Below are 26,515 nucleotides of genomic sequence, written 5' to 3'. Positions count from 1 at the left end.
AATCAACACAAGAAACAGTGTCAGGGGAGTACATCAAACTCACACACTGTATATGTGTCTACAACAAATAATCTATCTACATCTTCTGCCCACAGATGCTTTTTACACAGTATCCCAAGAAGACAGTATCAGAATTATTCACTCAGAGGACTGTCAATAAGAAAACAGGATGGGATTTTCAGAAGTGCCTACATAAGTTTAGGAGCACAAGTCCCATTAAAAGTCAAGTGTTTCAGCATGTATTATTATGAGTGCTACCACAGTGCCTGGGAGCCCTAATCATAGACCAGAAACCCATTTTGCAAGACAAAGGCCTTGCCTACACTACAGGGGAAATTCGATCTAAACTACGCAATTTGAGTTACGTGACTAGAGTAACTCAAATTGACGTAGCTGAGATCTACTTACCATGGGGTCCACACTACACGTTGTCGATGGGAGATGCTCTCCCGTCGACTCCCCTTACTCTTCTCGATCCGGTGGAGTACAGGAGTCGACGAGAGAGCGATCTGCGGTTGATTAAGCGAGTCTTCGCTAGACCCACTAAATCGACCGTTGATGCATCAATCGCCATGCATTGATCACCGGTAAGTGTAGACAAGCCCATGCAATGACAATGCAAAGACAAGAAGAAAGTGAAGGTTAACTGAAAGTGTGGGATGGGTAACATAAAATGTCATTTCTGAAGGTCTGATAGTTAGGGTTGGCCATATGGACTAACTTTGAAACAGAGCATTTCAACTTGGAGCTCACAGCTGAAGTTGCAGGCACGGGGTACACACCTGCAAAGAGCACTTCTCCACAACGGATGGGTTTGCGTGGTCGAGTTCTTGGTCCCTGCATCAGCGGCCGCTCTTGGGGCAACAACAGGTAGTTCTTAGCTTCATCCACCAGGTCCCTGTGCAAGAGAAAACATTTATTCTAAATGTCTGGATGACAGTGGCATTTTTCAGGAAGTACTATTTGGGACATGCCATCCCTAAAAATAGCAGCCATCACCAATCACGTTCCAGTTATTGCCATACTAAACCGAACATGCATGACTTTATGTAATATTATATATATATAATAATATATAATAATTATATATAACCTCTCTTAGGTATTCATAAGACATCTATTGCTAAAAGCCTCACACACAATACCAATAGATGGAAGCGGTATCCAGATGATAAAAATTTCATCATTCAGCTTTAACTAGCTCACCCATCCACCCTCTTACCCATCACCTTGCAAATAATTCTAACACTCCAAAACCCTGAGCAACTTCAATCAGCTTTTTTAAAATTTTATTTTAAATAACCTGCCAGAAAAAAGCTTCCACCTTCTCCTCACAAAAATTGAACTTCTCCAACACCAAAGTATTATACCTGTCCAAAGACCAGGAAAGGAACAATTAGTGCTACACGAGTGACAATTTTCTGTATATAAAAACACCAGAGCTTCAAAGTCTGATATCTCATGAGCCTGCAGCATTAGAAAGGGGAGCTTTATGCCACTTTAAAGGAGAGTTGCAGCTTCCCCATAGTCCTAGCATTCTCTTCTAGTTCCAGGAGGGTTGGTATAGTCAGGAGTTCCAAAACTGTGGGCTAGGGCCCAAAGGTGGGCCACAACACAGTCTTGGGTGGTCTGCCAGCAAAACTGCATTCTCCAGCCAATCTCTTAGTAACGATTTAACTTCATGTGACTCATGTAATCTAAGTAAAAGCTATATAAATGTAATGTTTTGAGCTGTGTATGTTGGACAAAATATAGAAAAAATATTTATTTATTTTAAAATCAAGCTGCAATATGTCAAGTTTAATTTTCGTGAGTACAATGCTGCATTTCACTGCAAGGTAACCTAGTAATGTACACACAGTTCACCATTTACAACTGTAAAAAATGTCAAGCAGTATTTCAATCTGACATGGATAGATTTATTTTTAGAAAATGAGAAGGATGCTCTGACGGAGAAGATACTGGAAGTCCCAGACCATCTACAGCTACACAAAATGAGCCAGCCAAAAAAATAAAGGAAGTGGTAAGAAAATCTGACGACACATATTTGAAGTTTGGATTCTCCTTTACCAGATCAGATGAGTACCTGTTGCCTCAGTGTGTTATAATATAATTGTCATTTTATGTTTTTATTTACAATGTTTTATTCTTTTCTAGTTAGTAGAGAGTATGGTTGGGTCTTTACTTACACAGCACAGAAATTCAGATTTTACACTAAAAAAACTGAAAACACAATATAGTGTTCAAACACAATATAGTGGACAACTATGTTGTTTTAAAATCAACAAATAACACATTTTTTAACAATTTTGTTAACATTGTTGTGTTGCTTATTGTTCAGTTTTATACATTGTACATTTATACATTGCGTTTTCCCTGTTTGAATGCCGAATTTTGCTCTCAAAATTTTTTTGAAGTGAAGTGTAGTTTTACCAGAGCTGTTTGGTTTCAAAGATCTTGAAGCATTTCTTTGAGTGCATATTGCTTGGGATTTCTATAATTGTTTACTTTAAAATGAAAGGAAACATGCACATTGTGTATAGTGTTGTAGTTTATATGTATGTAATAATTAAAATTTATAATTTTTCCCAAGAAGTATTAATAGTGGGTCGCAGTGCCTATTGCAGCTGAAGGGTGGACTTCAGGGAAAAAAGTTTGGGAACCCCTGGCTACACAGGCCATTAAAGTCACGACATTTTCAGATACAGAAAAGCTATTTTAGGTTGTTTAGAATATGGCTTCCTCTGAGCAGTGCTCAGTGGGATTCCTGGTAACTAAGGCACCTGGCTTAACAGCCAAAGTGATAGGAAAAACAGGCCATCTTGGGAAGGGTGATTTATCAGAAAGGTAAATTGCCTACCCAAAGCTCTCTCTCCCACCAAAATATTGATTAAAAAAACTCCTTTGAGGGTACATTGCAACGTCTACTCAAATAAATACATACTTGCAATGCAGTGCTTTCTTCTATCTCCCCTCTACCCAATCCCAGAAAAGGAAACTGGTTAGTATCACCTTAGTTTTACCACTGACAAATCACAATATTTTTGGAGCGCAAACACAGATAAGGCACCCATATGAAGTGAAATTCATAGAAGTGCACTGTTCAGTTTCACTCTTTCCACCGGGACTTACCTGCATTCTTCGTCACTTTTAATGAGTGGATCTGAGCCGACTGTACCCACCAGGAACTTGGGACTGAGTAGTGGCAGACGGACATGTTGTAGCACCTATGAGACAAAAGAGAACACAATTAAAGGCAATGCACTTGTCACCTTACAGATGGAGGGAACAGTCAAATAGAGAGCAACATTAGCTAATTTGCTTCCACATGCTTTGTGATCCAATTAAGTTATAATGCAGTCACAAGGACAGAAAGATTAGGAGTGTAATAACAATCCCAGTAGCAATTCAGACCATGACACTCTGGCTCAATGCAGCTTTTTGTCTATAGCACCTTTGCAATTTCAATAAGCCAATGTAGTCATCCAGCAGGACAACATCAGATTTTAAAAGAGCTGATCCAATGAGTCTGCTAATGGATGAAACCAACAACCTGACTGAAAATCCTAAAGAGATTGCAGATGTCTATACATATTGTCCTAAGCACTTGTTTGGCTGGCAGTTTTATAATCTATTTACCCTTCTGAGCGTACACTGCATTGTACAGTAAATGAACTACATCAAACATGCCACAAACAGCTTACACTTTAAATGCATAAGTAAGTATAATAGAACACAGAATTAAACACAGATGAACATATGGTCCTACAAGGGTCCAAAGAGTTGTAAGGGTATAAACTAGAGCTGACAGGAGGATGACAATTCTGTTTCACAACAACTTTTGAAAGTTTTCATGAAATGCAATTGTGCTGAAATGTTCATTTTTAGAGCAAAAAGGGCGAAGCAGGGCAGTAAGAGTCTCACTTTCTCCCTCATTATTTCTGACCAGAGAATCCTGGAACTCTGGAACCTTCCCCTCAAAAACTTTATCAAAACAGACAACGCCGCTGCAAAATTTTAGCTTTGACAAAAGAGCATATTTAATCGAGAATGTCCTGACCAGCTCTAGTATAAACCCTCAGACTTCAAGGTATAAATCAACTTCCTGGGATTAAGAAGAAACTTCCCTTAGGGGCAGGTTATTCCATAATTGCATTATGGGTTCATTCACAATCCTCTGAAGCATCTGGTACTGGCCACTGTTGAAGACAGGATTGACTAGATGAACCTGGGGTCCGGTTCAGTATAGCAAATCTTAATGTTTCTATCTATAAGCATTTCTAAAGGGCCTGTTACTGACATACCTGGGCACTGGACTTTTAGGCCTAGCTGACTGGAAACTGTGAGTGTTGTAACACATCTGGGAAGTCCGGAGAGGAATTACTTCCACTACTTACACCGTCAAAATCCAATCTCTCTCTCCTTGTATAAAGCAGATGCATGTGAACCATGCTCAAGGTTACCTGGGGTAGCTGGGGTCGCCTCTCCTGAATGCTGTACTTTACCCAGGCCATCACTGCATTGAACACCTGCTCCTCACTGCGAACATTCAACTCATCACTGGATATGATATCTATGAGCTGATTGGCTGGAAGAAGCATGAACTCCTCACTCTCCATCACCTGTTCAAAAAGATGGTGATAAAGAAAAAGGTAAGGACAGTGTTTCAAAGCACTCAGTGCTTCTGGACTCTACCTCAAGGTTAAAGGAGAAATTCTTCCCTTTAGATAGGATCCAATTGGTCAGATCCAGTAAGGTGCTGAGCACCTTCCACTTCTGTTGACGTCAGTGGAAGTGGAAGATCTGCAGCGCTTCACAAAATTGGACCCCAACAGTGCAGTTCAGATAACTTTTAGATTTCAATGCAAATGAATGGGGAATATAAAAGTTCTGTAAAGTGGTAAGTCACAGAATGCACTAATCTAGTTTCAAAATTCGGGAATAGCAAAGCCCTTGTTTAAAACCAGCCTCCTCATTTGCCATGTGGAAGACATAAAACAGAAAGAAAAATATTCTGCAGCTGATAAATATTTGAGAGGAAAGTGGCACCAAAATAAAGACATTTTATTTGTAATGTAATAACAAATCCAAACCAGAACCGAAGGTAAAAGTCTCAAAAACACATTACCAGAGCCATTGTAGATACGCAGGAAAAATCTTCCTGATGTTGATTTGTAGCAGAATGGAAAGTGTCTCAGGACAGCAGATGGGACTCATATGATCCTACCTCTGTCTCTTTCACTCTCTCTAAATATATACACAGAGTGATAGAGTGCCATTGCACTTAAGAGGGAATCAGAGCCTCTGAAAAACCCCAAGGACTGATCTCCTATGAAATATAAGCCACTGACAACCTGCAAACATGTTAATAATTTCTTCTGTACTCAAAATAAGAAGCAAGTTTCTCTGAAGACGTTAAACACCATTAGAAGACCTAGGCGATTCTTCTCCTTCCTATGCTCAGACCAAATGATAGCACAGTGATAATGCACTACACAGCCTGCTGCAGACATTCCTGGGTGGCTATGGAGCTAAGACACACTGAATATCATGCTCAGGCACTCAGATAGCAGGACAATGGAAGAGGTATAACAATCTAAATAAAACAGACTTATGGACATGGCACAATTGCTGACAGCCACCCAATCTTCCACACAAGTGTGCCCAGTTTCTACCACGGCACCTGGGAAAGAGGTTCAGCAACATGAAGTGCTTGAACATTGGCCTTCCACAGTAAGTAATGTGCATGCAAGAGCTCAGCTTCCTGGCTGCAAGATTTTAAGCATAATACAAATAAATTCTCTTGGCAAAGATTTCCACTCTTCTAGTGATCAGCTGCATGGTCCATTTAGTTACTTGAAGAACTGATTCAAAATATTGTGTGTATTAGAAAATATCCAAGATGCTCACAACAGCACATGTTGCTAAATGGGACTCAGCAGGCAGCGAAGGTCACAGTTATCCGACTAGCTTCCAATGGTCATAGGAGAAGCTGAGATAAAGTTCGTCAACAAACTACCTCGCCTCTGCAGTCCCACTGCTGGGGAAGGAGGTAGAAACTGGGCTGCCAGCATGTCTGTTGAGTTAGCCTCCCAACCCTACAAATGGTAGCTTGTGTCTAAGGCTGGCCCTGACAGTTGCAAAGTGTCAGTCTGAAAAGTAGCAGAGCACTGCAGGGAGCAAAATCCTGTAACTCTCCAATTTATTTAATAATGGGAGGTCTTTTAAGACCTTGAAAGTAATGCTAGCGCTTCTGCCAACTGAGTTGCCACCTCTGTGCAACTTGCTAGCATACATAATTTAACAATCGCATAATTTAAAAATGTCTAATCATCATCTTTGTCCCAATTTTCCAGATAATTATCTGGCTAAAATTAATACACTATTTGACTGCTTCCTTACTGAAAGCTTATAGCCTTACACAAGATCTTGAATGAGTTACACTACTGTTTTCATGCTGATTGTAATCAGGAGAATTTATCTTACAGTAATGGCTGTGATTATTTGATTTATATACCAGACAACATGGTTCATCCTCACAGAACAAATGTCTTAAAATAGAATATCTGGTAAGAGTTTTGCCTACTGACACAAAAAAGCATGAGCTGTCCATCCTACAATCGATTTTTTTTCTCCTTTGCAAAAATGTCAGGAACAGAACAAAAAAATTATGCAGGAACAAACCTTCATAGAATAAAGTTGTTAATAGATTCATTTCACATTACATGCATGAGATTCACTAGGACAGATTAAACTGAGAGGAATGGAAAACTTGGAGAATTACTTTACCAAGGAATTAATGATGTATTGCAGCAACATACATAAAAATAAACAGAACTAGAAAGTTAGCACAGTAGAGTATATGGACTAATTCAAAGACTGTGTGCAAAGTAACTGACTGACTTTGCCTAGTTGCCTAGTGGTTAGTTCTCTACATTGGCAGGCAGGAGATTCCATCTTTTGTTTCATTCTGTCAGGCTGATAGAAGTATGTACATGCAATCCCTGTGGAGGAAGGAACGCTTTGCATTACTTATCAGTCCATTTTGACTTATTAAATAGCCAGGTAACTGGGTTCCACACAGGATTCTGGTCCATTCTTCAGGTGGAAAGAAGATGGCTGCAAGGATGGTGGCCCCAATAAGATGGGGAAAGAGATGGAGGAGAGAGGATGAAAAAATAGAGAGTTCTTTTAGGGCTCTGATAAGGACATGGATATAGAGGCATAAAAACAATAGCATCTGCCCCTTCCAAGTTTATATGAACTGTTTTGAGTAAAGAAAAAAATACTGTTGTAATCATGGCAGCAGCTTTCTAAAGGCCACACTTCAGTTTAGTAATTTTTAGACTAATATATTTGAAGGGGAAGCTTTTTTTTTTTTTTTTTTTTTTGCTGCCAAAGCTTTTGTGCGGCAGTGCGGCATGTAATCTGTTGTGGGTAGGAAGAAAGACAGGAAGCTGGCTGCAGTGGGAACATAAAGGAAGAAATGGACTCCCTGCCATTGGGACCTAACACTTTCAGATTCTAACTGTATGTATCAATGTTTGAATATTTCAATACAAAAATACTGGACTGTAAAAAGTTATTTAGAGGCTTGTAGTCATGCCCTACTCATGTAATAGTGGAAAGAACACAGCTCTAATAATTGAAAACGGCAAGCATTGAAAATAAACAACTGGCTGATTACAGTCCCTCCCCAAGAAAACAGCAGAATTGATGCAGTACAGAGAAAATGTGGAGTGGAATGGCAAGCTTGAAGCTTGGGACTGAAAAATTCACTCACCTATGGCAATCATTAACTTCTACAGAATTTAGACTCATTTAAAAAAACCCCAAAACCTCAGCTTCTAGCCCTTATGTCTGAGAAGCCTTCCAAATACATCTGAGCATAAATCGATGCAGTGTGTCTTCAGTTAGCTGTGGAGCAGTCTTCAATGTGTCTAAAGACAGTCAAGCTCAAGTCTGTCTATCCCTGCTCATAACTTACTAAGTGGCACCAGACTGAAATGAACACAACTCTGGTCAGTTTCACACAGCTCTTCAGAAAAACATGTGGGTCACAACCAATCTGTCAATTACTTACTGCTGTGGTTTGGGAAAGCTATATGTAGAGGGGAAGGGGATCCAAAAATTGGTAGCGGGGAAATAGAATAGGAGTAACTCCTTTCAAGCCTCCTGGCTGCTGTGAGGGGTAGAGTGGTGCAGGTTCTGGAGGAGGTAGGAGAGATATACTGTTCCTTCTCCCACCAGGGGAGTACAACTTCAAGTTCAGAAAACACCTTCTTGCCATAGGCTGACACAAAATATATAGTCCCCAAACCACCAAATAGTGACCAGGAAAAGCATCCTGATAGAAAACGCAGCCCTATTACTCCCAAAAGAGAATGTGAGGCGGGGCTATGCTTCTCACCAGAGCTCTCCCCACGGGATTCCTTAGTTGGATCCCACCCTCATCTATTTCTGGCTAGTAGGACTAGTCCTTCACTGAACCGATGTCTGGTAAGTCTTTCACATCTGCTAGAAATAACTGAAAAAGTAAAAAACCTGGCTTGGGTTTAAGAAGGTCACCTCTGCAGATACACATTTGAATTACTTTCAAACAACTGTTGCTGAATGGCAGATGTGAAACACAGTTTGTGATTAGGGAAGGGAGTTGAAAGCTCCTCTGAGGCCTCTGCAATTTTTCCCACAGCTTCCCCAGTTCTCTCCAATCCCTTTATTAAAACTCTATATTTAGTTTTTGAAGTAAGTGTGTGTGTGTGTGTGTTTTCAACTATTCAGCACCTCAGGAGAGTGGAACGTCACAAACTATTGTTCAGGAACAGAGTGTCGGATGCAATCCATACACATTGCCACTTACCAATGAGCTTTCAGCATTCACTGTTTATAATATGTGTAGTATTCACATCAGAACATTAAGTTGAGAAATAACTAGTATGTAATATAGAATAGTTATCATGCAACTTAGTACTAATGCTGCAGCTACATCCTCTCTCTCTTACTACGCCAGTCAATACTGACCAGGAACAAGAGACATTGCAGGTGGAAGGGCAGGATCTGTAAGGAGGCACTAAACATGAAATGCACAGAACCCACACCCTGCAGCTTACCTCCTGAAAGTTATGTTGTGTGAACTTGTCGGCAATCCTCAGCAGCTCACGGCAGGAGTGAGTGTCAGCAAAAGCCCGGATACCCAGGCAGTTGGAAGGGTCCAATTGTCTTTTTAGGAACTCACAGCAGGCTTCCTGGATCTCAGCCAACTGGAGTAGGCAAGCAGCTGGCAGTAAGGTCTGGACGTTGCCCTCTTCCACTGTGATCTGGGAAGTGTATGCAAAGTCAATCAGCAGCTCCATGGCCCTTTCATCGATGTCTCGAATCACTACCTCTGTCTGCCGACTTTCTGCCAGTTCCCCAGTGAACATGGCTCGGAAATAAGGACTGCAGGCTGAAAGTATCACCCGGTGTGCATAGATCTTTTTGGCACCCACGACTAGTACCACATCACACAACTCCCGGTGCTTCCGCAGAAGATTGATAACCTCTAAGGTTTGTCGAGGGTGCTTATCTGAGATGTAGGGCATGCGAGCAGGTTGTGGTACCCCCTCTGGCAGTTTGTTGGGATCTCCAAGGGTGCAACGGCTCGTCACATCCATTCCGGTCTCTCCTGGTCGAGTACTGGTACACCTGCAAAGGAGCAAGCCATGAAACAGGATTATCATTGACTCATCTCTAACCAAATGTCATTGGTGGCTCTGTGTCTATCACTGTCTGGTCTGAGCTGGACACAGAAATATCACCACTTCCAGCTTCCTTGGCCACCTACGGAAACAAGCACTTTTGATCAAATAGCCACAGAAAAAAAACCCAGTCTAAATCAAAGCATCCCAGTGAGTTAACAAAAGCCAGTTTGCAATAGGCTCATGTTTACATCTATTTTATAGACTTTTCTGGTACTCATCACTGTAGTATCTGAGCATGTCTTACACATTTAATTGAACCTCATAATAGTTGTGTGAGATAGGGAAGTAATATCCCCATTTTACAGGCAGTGAATTAAGGAATAAAAGAGTGATTTGCCCAAGGTCACACAAGAAGTCTGACACAGAGCTGGAACTAAATACCAGATCTCCAGAGTCCCAGTCAAACTTCTTAACTACAAGATCAACCTTCTTCTCTTCTTCAAGCTTCCTCAATGTAGATTTTTATATCACCCATCACTGTGGTATTTGAGCACATGACAGCCCTGTAGACTTTCATAAAGTAAGACGGTTGGCTAATATCATGGTTATGTCCCAGCTTCCTGGTGCATCCACTAATTTATTTGTTATCTCTCTGATTTTTGTACCTGGACTCTTCAGACACAATACACACCCTGATGTTTCTGGTGGGTTCCAAGAGGTTGTTAATTTCTCCTAGGAATGGCATACTAAGGACTGCAATTAGTGTGATTGGATCCTAAACAGTCAAAACATTTTCAACAGTACTTAAAAAAAATCAACTCCCTTTCCCCAAAAGGAAGAAAATAAAGTCAAGATGGAAACCTTAGAAACTAGAAGCCATTCAGCAAGATATATAAACAATAACATATTTTACAGAGATTGGGGGGGCAGGGGACTACCCTGGTATTTCACCAATGTCACTATCATTAGCTAAGGTGTAAAAAGTTTTCAGCCACTGGTGCAATTCTTTAGTTCTTTGTTGTCCTCTACTAGGTTTTTAGGCCACAACTACCTTTCCCATACACCCTCTTGCCCCTGGACGGGTATCAGCCACAAGGTGTCTTAGGAGTAGAGCCACTGCTTTATACTATCACCACCAGCCACACAAGCCCTCCAAAAAAGGGGTAGAAACTGAACTGTACCCCACCTGCATTGGCTATAAATAGGGAGAACACAGTTGCAAAAAAGGCTAACATAATTCTGTGGTGCATGTGTGTTGTATGTCAGACTTGGGCAGTCATTTTCCTGCTCTACTCGGCAGTGGTGAGGAATCAGCTGGAGTACTCTCTCTAGTTCTGGGCACCACACTGTAAGAAAGCTGTGGACAAATCAGAGAAAGTCCAGAGCGAAACAAAATGATAAAAGGTTTAGAAAACTAACCTGTGAGGAAAGGTTAAAAAACCTGAATGTGTTTAGTCGTGAGAAAAGACTAAGGAGGGACCTAATAACAGTCTTCAAATATGGTAAGGGCTGTTATAGAGAGGATTGTGATCAATTGTTCTCCATGTCCATTGAAGGTTAATCTACAGCAGGGCGAGTTAGGGTAGATATTAGGAAAAACTTTCTAACTATAAGGATAGCTAAGCACTGGACTAGGCTTCCAAGGGAGGTTTGGAATCCCCATCATTGGAGGTTTTTAAGAACAGGCTGGACAAACACCTGTCAGGGATGGTCTAGATATATTTGCAAAAAGAAGAACAGGAGTACTTGTGGCACCTTAGAGACTAACAAATTTATTAGAGCATAAGCTTTCGTGGACTACAGCCCACTTCTTCGGATGCATATAGAATGGAACATATAATGAGGAGATATATATACACACATACAGAGAGCATAAACAGGTGGGAGTTGTCAGATTTGCGGATACAGACTAACACGGCTGTTACTCTGAAACTAGATATATTTGATCCTGCCTCAGTACAGGTGCTGGACTTGTTAACCTCTCGAGTTCTCTTCCAGCCATACAGTTCTATGATTCTATGCTGCTTGCAACCACTAGTAGCAAAACATTCTCACTCAATTTGCACTAAGAGTTAAAAGGAAATTTAGCCTCACTTTGCAACTGCATGGTACATTTTGCTGCATGCTTGAAGGAAGAATTAAAAATAGATCACATCTTTTTCTCTCATTATGATGTCAAATGCACTTTCTAACCCTAAGGAAGTTGTTCTATTCGTGACATTTCAAATAATTCAGTTGCATCTTAAACTGTTTTCCCTCTTTCTCCCCACTTCCTCCCCAATCATCGTATTCAGATGTTTCAGACCACTACTTTTCCCTCATATCTTGGTGACAAAGGTTCAGCTGGGTTTCCCCTCTAGGTTTTGTTAGTTACTCCTATTCAGTCTCTGTACACTTCAAATAGTTTGGTTGGTTCCCCCTCAACTCTATCCTTTTTATATGCTCACTGTTATCCCTCGTAACATCTCTGACAAATCCTTTTGGTTTTAAACTCTCTCTTCCTTCCTGCACTTTTCTAGCTCATTTCACCAGGTGAGGCTTTCTCATCATTTTCAAATACATGCCCTGTTTTCAGAAAGGTGATTTCACATACAATGTTGGGAAACTCTCCAGTGTGGATTATGTAAATTAATCTCAGCAATATCCCCATGCAAACCCTAGAAAACTTGGTTATACATTCATGTACTTGCCTTACCAGTTTAGTTTAATAGTTTTTAGTAAATCAGGCCAGAGGATAGGTACTTTATCCTTCTATCAGGAGATGGAGAAGGACTCAAAATAATTTGTGACAAAATCCTCCTGTAGGAGGGTCTAGTTCTAGCTAGGCAAACCAGTTAGATTGCATTATGCGCCACCATTTTTAAGAGGCATCAAGCCTTCTCTGAAAAAGAGAGAGCATGAGTAAAATGGCATCAAGGCCATAAAGTGGCATCAAGGCCACTTTGGACAGCATTTCTTGACCAAGCTTGCAGCCAAAGCATCTTTGAGCAAGGTAGATGCTGCCATCAATTGCAAAGTGACCCTGATGAAATTATAGATCATATCACAGAAAAGTGTGGGATATTTCTATTAGGGGAGCCATTTTCTGAAAAATGGGATGCTCCTTGTTATGCCTGAAGATGAACTTTTGAAGACACATGTGAACTTTCCAACTACATAAGCCCCCAGAAATGTGGTCCTTGAGCAGCACTCCCAAACTCTTTTGAGAACCGTATCTGCCTTCCATTCTATAGAGTCATGGCAAAGGCTACTCCCCTATGAGTAGGATGGTTTACTTAGCCAGTTCCATTATCCAGAAGTCTTAAGCCACGTCTACACTACCGTTTCTGTCGGCAAAACGTATGTCACTCAGGGATGTGAAAACACACACCCCTGAGCAACATAAGTTTTGCCAGCCTAAGTGGCAGTGTGCACAGTGCTATGTCAGCGGGAGAGCTACCGCTGCTCACTGGAGGTGGATTAATTATGTTGACAGGAGAGCTCTCTCCCGTCGGCATAGAGTGGCTATGAGAGATCTTACAGCGGCTTAGCTGTATTGGTACAGCTACGCTGCTGTAAGGTCTCTAGTGTAGACATAGCATTAGTTGATTTTGAGAGTTGGGAAGAGAACCAGGCGAAAACTATTCGAGTGTCCTCTAGATCAGTGGTTTTCAAACTTTTTTTTTCTGGCGATCCAGTTGAAAATAGTTCATGCCCACGACCCGCTGGGGCTGAGGGGTTTGAGGTGTGGGAGGGGGCTCAGGGCTGGGGCAGAGGGTTGGGGCGCGGGGGTGAGGGCTGCAGGGTGGGGCCGGGAATGAGGGGTTTAGGGTGTGGGAGGGGGCTCTGGGCTGGGGTGCAGGAGGGGGTCAGGGATCTGGGCTGGGGGTGCAGGCTTGGGGGTGCAGGAAGGGGCTCTGGGCTTAGAGGGGCTCAGGGCTGAGGCAGGGGATTGAGGCGCATGGTTGGGGCACGGACTTACCTCCAGCGGCTCCACGTCAGCAGTGCAGCTGGGGTGCAGAGGCAGGCTTCTCGCCTCTCCTGGCACCACAGACAGCACTGCACCCTGGAAGTGGCCAGCAGGTCTGGCTCCTAGGTGGAGCCGCACAAGTGACTCCGCGTGACTCTCGCCCATAGGCACCCTCCCAAGCTCCCACTGGCTGGGAACTGGCCAATGGGAGTGTGGAGCCGGTGCTCGGGGTGGCGACAACGCACAGAGCCCCGTGACCCCCCCTGCCTATGAGCTGGACCTGCTGCTGGCCACTTCCAGGTAGGGACTACTAGTTTTACTAATAGTTTTTACTGGCCGGCTACCAAGGTCCCTGAGTGCTGAGCAAGGCAACCCAGTGCCTTCCATGCCACAACCCAGTACTGGGTCGTGATCTGAACTTTGAAAACCACTGTTCTAGATTGAGTAAAGCTCCCTATGAAATCTTAGGCTCTTGGGCATTTTATCCAGATCAAGCTACATTTTAAGTTAGTTGAATTTCTGGTGAAAAACCTTAGCCCCTTTCCTCTTGTTGGGGAGAATGAAATCTCCTCCCTTCCACTAGACTGAAGTCAGTTTTAAACTGAATAGCTGAAAATGTGGCTTGTTAATGAGAAGAATTCCATTCTATTCAGGTTCTTACACCATGCCCATCGTCCTGGTATTTTAGTACCTCCAAGGTATCTGGTATATTTTCTAAAGGAAAGAGTGTTACTTAATGATTAAAGCAAACTGAACAGATGTAAAAAGAACGAGTACTTGTGGCACCTTAAAGACAACAAATTTATTTGGGCATAAAACCCACTTCATCGGATGCATGCAGTGGAAAATACAGTAGGAAGATATATATACACAGAGAACATGAAAAAAATGGGTGTTGCCATACCAACCATAACAAGACTAATCAATTAAGGTGAGCTATTATCAGCAGGAGAAAAAAAACTTTTGTAGTGATAATCAGGATGACCCATTTTCAACAGTTGACAAGAAGGTGTGAGTAACAGTAGGGGAAAAATTAGCATGGGGAAATAGTTTTTACTTTGTGTAATGACCCATCCACTCCCAGTCTTTATTCAAGCCTAATTTAATGGTGTCCAGTTTGCAAATTAATTCCAAGGTATGGCAACACCCATTTTTCATGTTCTCTGTGTTTATATATATATATCTTCCTACTATATTTTCCACTGCATGCACCCGATGAAGTGGGTTTTAGCCCACAAAAGCTTATGCCTAAATAAATTTGCTAGTCTCTAAGGTGCCACAAGTACTCCTCGTTCTTTTTGCTGATACAGACTAACACAGCTACCACTCTGAAACCTGAACAGATGTAAGGAAATTTAAAGTCATCACTCCCAATTCATCCATAACTTATCTCTGGATAGTGCAGGAGATAAGTGGACTTGGGAATTTTCACATTGGATCAGACCAGATGCTTGATGTTATGTACTGTGGGTTGCTGCTACATAGAGGCACAGAAGAGTGAATTAAAAGGACCCAGCTGATGGCATATGTCTGAACCAGGATAATAATTTAACTGCATTATGTGTGCATTATGCATAAATATGTGCAGGGAATGAAATGATGACTCAGTGGCTTAGAGGTGTGAAAGACAGAAGGCAGCACTTGATTCTCACATGCTAGGCTGGCTGCCTTCCCCCACACAGAGGGCTGAGAGATGCTCCTGGGAGACAGAAGAGGAAATAAAAAATGAAGAGTCCTTGTGGCACCTTAGAGACTAACAAATTTACTTGGGCATAAGCTTTTGTGGGCTAGAACCCACTTCATCAGATGTATGAAGTGAAAAATACAGGAGCAGGTATAAATACATGAAAGGATGGGGGTTGCTTGGGTTCTAGCCTGTGAAAGCTTATGCCCAGATAAATTTGTTAGTCTTTAAGGTGCCACAAGGACTCCTTGTTTGTTTGTTTTTTGTTGATACAGACTAACACTGGCTACCACTGAAACCTGAAGAGGAAATGTTTATGCAAGGATCAAAGATTCACACTCAGCTATGCAGATATTCAGGGATTAGCTTCCATCAGTGTGCAGGGCTGGGGAAATCAGCAAATAGAATGGGATTAAGGAAGAGCTGACAAGATCACTTTGTAGCATACATGCTGAAAAGTACAAACAGGAACACAGCCAGCCTGCAAGTCAGCTAAATAAATGAGCTGTTTTATCTCCTCACTGTATTTGGCTATGCTGGCTCCCAGAGCTTTATTCATTGTCACAAGCATTTATTAGGCTAATGTCTACACTTGCAGAGTTTTTGCACTGTCAGTTTCACCTGTGATAGGGAACCAGTGAAAGAAAAGCCTGCTGGTTACTGTACTCACTTGCTTCCACAGCCATCAGATAGTGTTTACATTTACAGCATTTCCATCACCAATGAGCAGCGCACTGAGGGCAGCTATTCCACAGTGCAGCTCTCTCCATTTTGATGATAGGTGGGGAGGGGAGGGAGGGAAGCTCAAGGTCCAACCAGGGGATCCTTTGCTCTGTGGAGCAGCCATGGTCACTTGGCCAGATGAGCACTTGCAAACAAAACAGGAAAGGGACTTTCAAAGTTCCCGGGGGCTTTACAGGGGGGAGGGCCGGACGTCTGTTTACCTGGCGTCAGAGCAGCAGAGCCTCTGGCCAGAGTGGTCACCCTAGGCACCCTAGGATACCCTCCGGAAGTTAAAAGCTGTTTACACAGGAAGAACGTGTCTCCACTTGCACATCACCACAAAAGGATCAGCAGTAAGAACTATACACCTCTCGTGGAGGTGGTTTTCTGTTTGGGGTGAAACTTCTGAGTTTCACCGCGAAAAGTCATTGGCAAGTGTCGACGCTCCCATGGTTTTTGAGCAAAAAAGGGACTTTTTGCGCTTTAAATGGCAAGTGTAGACATGCCCTTAGGCATAGAATCATAGAATATTAGGGTTGGAAGAGACCTCAGGAGGTCATCTAGTCCAACCCAATGCTCAAAGCAGGCCAACACCAACTAAATCATCCCAGCCAGGGCTTTGTCAAGCCGGCCTTAAAAACCTCTAAGGATGGAGATTCCACCACCTCCCTAGGTAACTCATTCCAGTGATTCATCACCCTCCTAGTGAAATAGTGTTTTCTAGTATCCAACCTAAACCTCCCCCACTGCAACTTGAGACCATTGCTTCTTCTTCTGTCATCCGCCACCACTGAGAACAGCAGAGCTCCATCCTCTTGGGATCCCCCTTTCAGGTAGATGAAGGATACTATCAAATCCCCCCTCACTCTTCTCTTCTGCAGACTGAATAACCCCAGTTCCCTCAGCCTCTCCTCCTAAGTCATGTGCCCCAGCCCCCTAATAATTTTTGTTGTCCTCTGCTGGACTCTCCAATTTGTCCACATCCCGTCTGTAATGGGGGGACCAAAACTGGACACAATAGTCCAGCTGTGGCCTCACCAGTGCCGAATTGAGTGGAATAATCACTTCCCTCGATCTGCTGGCAATGCTCCTACTAATATAGCCCAATATGCCGTTGGCCTTCTTGGCAACAAGGGCACACTGCTGACTCATATCCAGCTTCTCGTCCACTGTAATCCCCAGGTCCTTTTCTGCAGAACTGCTGCTTAGCCAGTCAGTCTCCAGCCTGTAGCTGTGAATGGGATTCTTCCATCCTAAGTGCAGGACTCTGCACTTGTCCTTGCTGAACCTCATCAGATTTCTTTTGGCCCAATCCTCTAATTTGTCTAGGTCACTCTGAACCCTATCCCTACCCTCCAGCGTATCTACCTCTCCCTTCAGCTTAGTGTCATCTTCGAACTTGCTGAGGGTGCAATCCATCCCATCATCCAGATCATTAATAAAGTTGTTGAACAAAACTGACTCCAGGAACGACCCCTCCGGCACTCCGCTTGATACCGTCTGCCAACTAGACATTGAGCCATTGATCAGTACCCGTTGAGCCCGACAATCTAGCCAGCTTTCTATCCACCTTATAGTCCATTCATCCAATCCCTACTTTGTTAAATTGCTGGCAAGAATACTGTGGGAGACTGTAACAAAGGCTTTGCTAAAGTCAAGATATATCACATCCACCGCTTCCCCCATATCCACAGAGCCAGTTATCTCATCATAGAAGGCAATCAGGTTGGTCAGGCATGACCTGCCCTTGGTGAATCCATGCTGACTGTTCCTGATCACCTTCTTCTCCTCCAAGTGCTTCAAAATGGATTCCTTGAGGACCTGGTCCATGATTTTGCCAGGGACTGAAGTGAGGCTGACCAGTCTGTAGTTTCCCAGGTTCTCTTTCTTCCCTTTTTAAAATATGGGCACTATATTTACCTTTTTCCTATCGTCCAGGACCTCCCTCGATCGCCAAAAATTTTCAAATGGCCAATGGCTCTGCAATCACATCAGCCAACTCCCTCAGCATCCTTGGACGCATTCGATCTGGACCCATGGACTTGTGCATGTCCTGCTTTTTTAAATAGTCCTTAACCTGTTCTTTCACCACTGAGGGCTGCTCACCTCCTCCCCATACTGTGTTGCCCAGTGCATCAGTCTGGAAGCTGACCTTGTTTGTGAAGATCGAGGCAAAAAAAGCATTGAGTACTTCAGCTTTTTCCATATCATTCGTCTCTATGTTGCCTCACCATTCAGTAAGGGTCCCACACTTTCCCTGACCTTCTTCTTGTTGCTAACATACCCATAGAAACCCTTCTTGTTACCCTTCACATCCCTTGCTAGCTGCAACTCCAATTGTACATTCCTGATTACACTCCTGCATGCTCGAGCAATATTTTTATACTCCTCCCTAGTCATTGGTCCAAATTTCCACTTCTTTTAAGCTTCCTTTTTGAGTTTAAGCACACCGAAGATTTCACTGTTAAGCCAAGCTGGTCGCCTGCCATATTTGCTATTCTTTCTGCATATCGGGATGGTGTGTTCCTGTGCCCTCAATAAGGCTTCTTTAAAATACAGCCAACTCTCCTGGACTCCTTTCCCCCTCATATTAGCCTCCCAGGGGATCCTGCCCATCAGTTCCCTAAGGGAGTCTAAGTCTGCTTTTCTGAAGTCCAGGGTCCATATTTTGCTAATCTCCTTTCTTCCTTTTGTCAGGATCCTTAACTCAACCATCTCATGGTCACTGCTGCCTAAGTTGCTACCCACTTCTAGTTCCCCTACTGCATCCATCCCTGCAGTATAAAAGGAACTCCTACAAGGTTCCCAACATCTATGGCTATGTTTCTGAGTGAAATGCACACCGACACTTCAGTAATAATTTACTTTTAAGCACCTTTTGACTCTCAGCCCTTCACCCCCAACCCCACACACACCCTAGGGTGGAAAGCAGGCAGCTGTTTAACAGCACTCTGCAACATTCATTAGGAAAAGAAGTGAAGATTATAGTATCCAATTGAAGCTGCAAGGGGACTGCATTTCAGTTTGAAGAATATAAATATCAGAGCTGGAATTTGGTGTGTACACCAGGCTACAATTCCTAAATCTGTCATGGGATTTTCAGAACACAAGGAACTTGATTTTATGTCTCAGCCAGAATAAGTTACCTCCAACAATACAGTGCCCACTCACAACATGCTGGGACATTAGTTCAGTACCGACCATGAATGCCAGCTATTAAATCCTCAACACTATGCACTGGATCAACTAGATGTTTAGTGGAGGCTTCTAGGAGCCGAGTACTAACTCTAGTCATCAACAGTGGGAACAAAACCGTGTCCCTGCCCTTCACAGATTTTGGGGTTTAAAGGAACATTGTCAGTTATGTGTTGTGAACAAGCACTTTTCAAAAACCGGATACTAATACCGTAGATTATTAAAAATTAAATAACTGTAATAATCCAGTTTATCTGTCACTATTTACACCGCTTACTATGACAATTCTCTTAGTTTAGTGAATTAAAATCAATTAAGTCAGTTTCACTAACTATGAGATTATCTATATGCAAAAAGAAAGAAGCCAATGAGGCTCTGCAGCCTGAGTCTTTTAATAAGGTTTCTATGCCTTCTACAGCTAATTTCACTCAGATGAGATCCCAGCCCATGCAGCTGGCTGACTTCCCCAGTGAGAAGCAACAGCCTTCCCCAAACTACAATTTAATCTTTAATTAACTTCATCTCATTCCTCCATTGTAATCACTGCAGTGAAAACCCATACCTGCTATTTTTTCTTTGCTCAAGGAAGACAGTTTTAACCAGTTCCGTCTAAAGGCTGGATACTTGAAGCGAAAACACAGATTGACAGAGCCAGAAGAGTACCCAGAAGTCACCTACTACAGGACAGACCCAACAAAGAAAATAACAGAATGCCACTAGCCATCACCTTCAGCCCCCAACTAAAACCTCTCCAGTGCATCATCAAAGATCAACAACCTATCCTGAAAGATGATCCCTCACTCTCACAGATCTTGGGAGACAGACCAGTCCTCGCTTACAGACAACCCCCAAACCTGAAGCAAATACTCACCAGCAACCACACACTACACAACAAAAACACTAACCCAGGAACCTATCCTTGCAACAAAGCCCGATGCAAACTCTGTCCACATATCTATTCAAGTGACACCATCATAGGACCTAATCACATCAGCCACGCCATCAGGGGCTCATTCACCTGCACATCTACCAATGTGATATATGCCATCATGTGGCAGCTATGCCCCTTTGCCATGTGCATTGGCCAAACCGGACAGTCTCTACGCAAAAGAATAAATGGACACAAATCTGATATCGGGAATCATAACATTCAAAAACCAGTAGGAAAACACTTCAACCTCTCTGGTCACTCAGTAACACACTTAAAGGTGGCAATTTTGCAACAGAAAAACTTCAAAAACAGACTCCAACGAGAAACTGCTGAATTTGAATTAATATGCAAACTAGACACCATTAATTTTGGCTTGAATAGAGACTGGGAGTGGCTGGGTCATTACACAAATTGAACCTATTTCCCCATGTTAAGTATCCTCACACCTTTTTGTTAACTGTCTGAAATGGGACATCTTGATTATCACTACAAAAGGTTTTTTCTCCTGCTGATAATAGCTCATCTTAATTAGTCTCTTAGAGTTGGTATGGCAACGTCCACCTTTTCATGTTCTCTGTGTGTATATCTTCTTACTATATGTTCCATTCTATGCATCTGATGAAGTGGCCTCTAGTCCACGAAAGCTTATGCTCAAATAAATTTGTTAGGCCATGGCTACACTTGCAGATGTAGAGCGCTTTGGGTTAAACCAGCCTTCGGAGAGCGCACCAGGGAAAGCGTTCCAGTCTGTCCACACTGACAGCTGCAAGCGCACTGGCGTGGCCACATTCGCAGCACCTGAAGTGGCATTTGGAGTGGTGCACTATGAGCAGCTATCCCACAGAGCACCTCTTCCCATTCTGGTGCTGTGGCTTGTTCGAAGGGGGTATAGGGTGAGGGGCTTCTGGATCCTGTCCCAACACCCCATGATGCATCGCTTCGCATCCCAGCAATCCCTGTGTTTCCATCCACATTTGGCACTATCTTTCAATGGTTTCTGTGCAGAGCGTGCTTTGTCTTCCCTTTCGGTCTGCGGGAATGGAGCCCGAACTGCTGCGGAACATGCTGACGAGTCTCACCAGCACGTCTCGTTTGGCAGTCGAGTTACTGCTTAAGATCCAAAGTGACAGTGAGGAGTCCGACAATGATATCAAGTCGCGTAATGCATACGACACGAAATTGCTTCTCTCATTCACGGACATGCTCTCCACCGTGGAACGCCGCTTTTGGGCTTGGGAAACAAGCACTGAGCGGAGAGATCACATCATCCTGTAAGTCTGGGATGACGAGCAGTGGCTGCAGAACTTTCGGATGAGAAAAGCCACTTTCATGGGACTGTGTGCTGAGCTCGCCCCCACCCTATGGCGCAAGGACACGAGATTGAGAGCTGCCCTGCCGGTGGAGAAGTGGGTGACTATTGCAATCTGGAAGCTGCCAACTCCAGACAGCTACCGATCGGTATCTAACCAGTTTGGAGTGGGAAAGTCGATGGTTGGAATTGTGTTGATGCAAGTTTGCAGGGCCATTAATCGCATCCTGCTCAGAAGAACCGTGACTCCAGGTAACATGCATGACATTGTGGCTGGCTCTGAACAAATGGGTTCCCTAACTGCGGAGGGGCGATAGATGGGACGCATATTCCTATTCTGGCACCAGCCCACCTCTGGGTTTCTGTGCCTTGGGGAGAGCCAACAGCTGCAGGGGGCACGTACACCGAACACTGTCCCAACATTCTCCACAGGAGTTCATCCTGGAAGATATCTCGCTGCTGAGGGTGACCAGGGAAGCAAGGGAGGGTCTTCTCTTACAATGTGGCTTCCGCCTTGGCCCATACGCAGCTTGCCTGTGTGGAGCAATGGTCCCACCGCCCCTCACAGCACAGTGGCGAAGACAGGAGCCTGTCTGGGACAAGAACCACACTGGCTCTCCCAATAAACCTGCACAGGCGCATTGCTCACGTTCTGGCTGAGTCTTTTGAAAAGATCACCGATGCCGATTACCGCAATGTGATAAACCACATCAATGCGCTATTCCGCATCTAGGCATGCATGCAGCCCTTACTCTCCTTGCCCAAAGAGCCCGTACCTAAAAACTTCCTTCCTGAAAAGACAGCCACTTACCAGGAACCTCCTCTGTTGTTTGTCCTTCCCCAAGCACCTGACGCTGCGACTGGCTGCCTTCCTCCTGGCTCGAGAAGAGCTCCTGGCTGCATGCATCTAGGGACTCCGGGGTGTCTCTCCCCGCCTCAGCACCATCGCTCGTGCTTTCCTCCTCCTCCTCCTCCCCCCCACCCTTGCTGTGCTGGGCTCGGAAGTGTCCATGGTGGTCGTTGCAGTGGAGGTGGGATCGCCCCCAAGAATCGCGTCCAGCTCTTTGTAGAATTTGCAGGTCGCGGGAGCAGCACCGGAGCGGCCGTTTGCCTCGTGGGCTTTCCGGTAGGCATTCTGCAGCTCCTTTACTTTAACCCGACACTGCACCGCATCCCGGTCATGGCCCCTGTCCATCATGGCCCATGAAATGTGCCCGAAGGTATTGTAATTCCTACGGCTGGAGCGCAGCTGGGACTGCACTGCTTCCTCCCCACAAACACTGATGAGATCCAGCACCTCGCCATTGCTCCATACTGGCTTGTGGACGCACAGCCTCCTGGAAAGATGCGCTGAGAGCACTCCACGCCTGACTGAGCAAACAGGAAGGGGATTTTCAAAATTCCCAGGGAATTTAAAGGGCGGGTCTGATGCTTGGTCACCTGAGGACAGGGGAGAAGAGTTCAAAAGTGATGGATCAGAGTGGCTAGAACAGGCATCGTGGGACACTTCCGGAGGCCAATCAGAGAGTATTAGGTGTCCACACTGGCGCTGCCGCGCTCCAGTGAGAGCGCAACAAATGTTATTCCTCTCGGGGAGGTGGAGTACCAGGAACGCTCCAGCTGCAGAGTCAGAGCGTTCTACGTGCCTGGCCAGTGTGGACGGGGAGTGAGGTAGAGCGCTCTTGACGGCTTTATTGTGCTATAACTCACAAGTGTAGCCAAGGCCTTAGTCTCTAAGGTGCCACAAGTACTCCTGTTCTTTTTGTGGATACAGACCAACACGGCTGCTACTCTGAAACCAGACCCAACATAATCATCTATCCAAGTAATGACCCAGCCCAACCCCACTTTGCTTGTGAGCTCTGACAAGACCATCACGCAAGGTGCTACTACGTCTGTAGAGCACTGATTAAGGATAAAAATAAATGCTTCCCCAATAGTACAAACTTGATTTCATAGCAAGATTTGTTTGAAATACATTTTGGAAGCAAATAAGCAATAGAATAACAAACTAAACAGGAACCTCATGGCCCACACAGAGCTCCCAGAGATATGCAAAAGATTAGGAGTCCCCCCCACCACAAAAAAAGATCCATGCCATTGTCAGCTTCTAGCTGGACTACAGCAATGCAATATACTTGGGCATGAAGCTGTCAGCTCTTAGGAAACTCCAGTTAGTACACAGCACAAACACCTCAACAACACAAGTTAGCATTAGCACATCACAACTGTCATCTGCTCTCTCCACTAGCTTCCTATAGGACACTGAGTCAAATTCAAGATCTCTGTCCTCCTCAAGGTGCTAGAGGGTCTGGACCCAGTATATCTAAAAAATTTTGTCTAATGTTCCAGGATTAGGACCAGGATAGACAAATCTGCTGCTCAGGCACAATGGAGCTGTTCATTGCCAGGGTAAACTTGTCTGTGCAGGAAACAGAGCTAAGGCTGAGAAATGAACTTCCACAGGATCGAAAAACAACCTCAAACCTCAACACTTTCCATTCCTTGTCATACAGCACAGCAGCCAAAATAAATGCAGAAACAAATTAAAAAAACTCACATTTTTTCCCTTGCGCGCGCACACACACACACACACACACACACAAAAAGGGGTGGGGGGGGAGGCCACACATAGCAAATGCTATTCACACTGCTTTATGCTCTTAGGCAAAGCATTCAGGTACTACAGTGATGAGGGCAGTACAAGAACCTGAATAGAATAGATGTGGGCTTATGGTTGCTAAAAAATGTTTAAACTGCTCCCACTGCAGAAGATCAAGATGGAAATATCTGGTAGATTATTCAGTCCATCCTCTGAGGAAAAAAACTCACAGTAGAAAGCCAACTGTGTCCCCTCACATCCTAAATCAGTCTCCTTGTCTCAGAAAAATGCTGAATGATACAATGACACCTGTGTCACGTCCCAGGATGTATTTATTAGCATAACTGAAGCAGTAGCATAGATAATCTTTTTCTGGTTGTTGAGGGGTTCATTTAACTCAATAAGGGTTTGTAGAATGACATTACTGAGCTAATAAACAATGCAATTCCTACCACCATGTTACACAACCAAGTTTATGTTAGTACTCGTTTCTGCAAATGCAGTAATTAATATCCCTCTACAAAGTGGCTTATGCTAAAATCCCACCTCTTTTCCTCCTGTAATGTTTATGTGATTACCAGAGTGCATCTAATAAGTTTTCCCCGCTTACAACAGATACTTTGACCTCAGGGACACAACCAGCATAACAGGCTAGGTGATATTCATGAGTCTTGGCTGTCCAATACCTTTGAAAAGTGATTCTCAACCATGCAAACACAGATAGGCCTTTCGTAGGCAGCCTGTTTAAAAATATATATATTTATCTGCTATAGAGCATAACTATGGCACACTCATTATTAAAATCATCAAAATGGGCAGATACAATTCATGTCAAACAGGCTGGTCAATGTCCCTTTTTAACAACACAATACGTCTTTCCTTTACAGGACAGAGACTGTTTCTCACATAGCTGATGTCAGCATTACACAGGAAGAGATTGCAGATGTGTCCACAGCCCATTACAGTAGATGCAATTAGTATCCACAAATAAGAGACAAATCCCCTCAGCCTGTAGAGAACTGGAGTCTACAGTAAAGGTCACATTAACGCACATCAGGAGCATGATTAGGTTTAAGAAATACTGCTAGATGGTTCATGAGGAAATATTGGTATAATCACACCATAAAATAAGTGGTCCAAAGTACATTTTTTAAGCAACACAGTGAACTATTTTAAAATGGATGATTATGGCAACACATATCTTCTATACTTCCTTTCTCTAACAGCATATTCATGTTAACAGATGTTTAGTTTTGCCCCTTAAAATAAATATTGTTAGTTCTACAATACACACCTCAAATAAACATGTTATGGGCTTGCTACTTACAAAATCAACTCAATATCAATTGTCAGGTTTTGATCAGAGAAGAATCATTTCTTGTTCTGCACCTTACCTGCGCATTGGCTTTCCGTCCATGCACCGTGAAGAGAAGCCTGCACCTTACACTTCAAGACCTGACCTAAGGGGTGAAAAAAAAGGATGAAAAAAGTGAAAGTATGTCCTATTTTAGCTCTTAACCATGATACAAACAATAACTAATCATACCCAAATAGTATGACTAGAAGCCCTTATTCAGCTGCAAAATTCACAATCTCGCTAAACAATGGCTGGGTTACAGAGAATAAGACAGAAGAAAAGTTAAGAACCTTACAAATAATGAGTTTAATACATTTAGCACAGTGATGGTGTAGACAAATGTGACACCCATCATGCGCTCAATAATCTGCATACTACGCTGGACACACTAAACCATTTTATCAAGGAAGGAAAGGTTATCTAGGACACTGGGGGGGGAATGGGATGTTTCTCTCACACTTCCAAAAAACTGCCAGGAAATAGTTACACTTCACATACTTACGAGAAAAAGATGGCACCCATTAAACAGTACAGCACTGACCTAGGGTCAGTATTTGGTATAAGATCAGGTTAGGGTCTGGACAACTGTATGTCCCAGAGGTACGAGGAATGCTAACAAAGCCACATATCCACAGAATAAATAGATGAAGTTGCACGATACTGTAACTCACTTTCCAATTCTATTAAATGTATATTTACTTTTTAGTAGAAGCAACAGTTACATACTTTGTACTCCTCAGACTTCCAATTCTAATGCTGAATACACCCTCTTTTTACAGGAACACTTGTCAACTAGATTATTTTAAAAAATGACTAATATAATGAAATTCCGCTTTCTGATACAGCTTCCTTTAAACCAGTGGTTCTCAAACTTTTGTACTGGTGACCCCTCTCACATAGCAAGCCTCTGAGTGTGACCCCCCCCCCTTATAAATTAAAAACACTTTTAAATATATTTAACACCATTATAAATGCAGGAGGCAAAGCGGGGTTTGGAGTGGAGGCTGACAACTTGCTTTTCAATCTTAGTAGGTAAAAAAAAAATCTATAGTAGGTACAAAAAAGAAGTGCAATGTTCATGTTTC

General features: G+C 43.3%; 1 protein-coding gene across 3 annotated transcripts in view; it reads right to left on the bottom strand.

Annotated features, from left to right (window-relative positions):
- The window catches only part of KLHL20 (kelch like family member 20), a 48,203-nt gene that overhangs the window by 19,537 nt on the left and 2,151 nt on the right, over positions 1 to 26,515 (bottom strand). For all 3 annotated transcript variants that reach the window (XM_034778875.1, XM_034778877.1, XM_034778876.1), the window contains exons 2-6: positions 25,468 to 25,533; positions 9,111 to 9,684; positions 4,464 to 4,622; positions 3,133 to 3,227; positions 783 to 898 (exon numbers count right to left, since the gene is read on the bottom strand). In XM_034778875.1, coding sequence (XP_034634766.1) covers positions 783 to 898; positions 3,133 to 3,227; positions 4,464 to 4,622; positions 9,111 to 9,684; positions 25,468 to 25,490 — 967 coding nt within the window. In that variant the 5' untranslated portion in view covers positions 25,491 to 25,533. The remainder of the gene's footprint in view (positions 1 to 782; positions 899 to 3,132; positions 3,228 to 4,463; positions 4,623 to 9,110; positions 9,685 to 25,467; positions 25,534 to 26,515) is intronic.

The sequence above is a fragment of the Trachemys scripta genome, chromosome 8 (genome assembly GCF_013100865.1).
Source record: "Trachemys scripta elegans isolate TJP31775 chromosome 8, CAS_Tse_1.0, whole genome shotgun sequence".
Taxonomy (NCBI): Eukaryota; Metazoa; Chordata; order Testudines; family Emydidae; genus Trachemys; species Trachemys scripta.
Note: the sequence above shows the minus strand (reverse complement) of the source record. Positions and strands in the feature narration are given on the sequence as shown.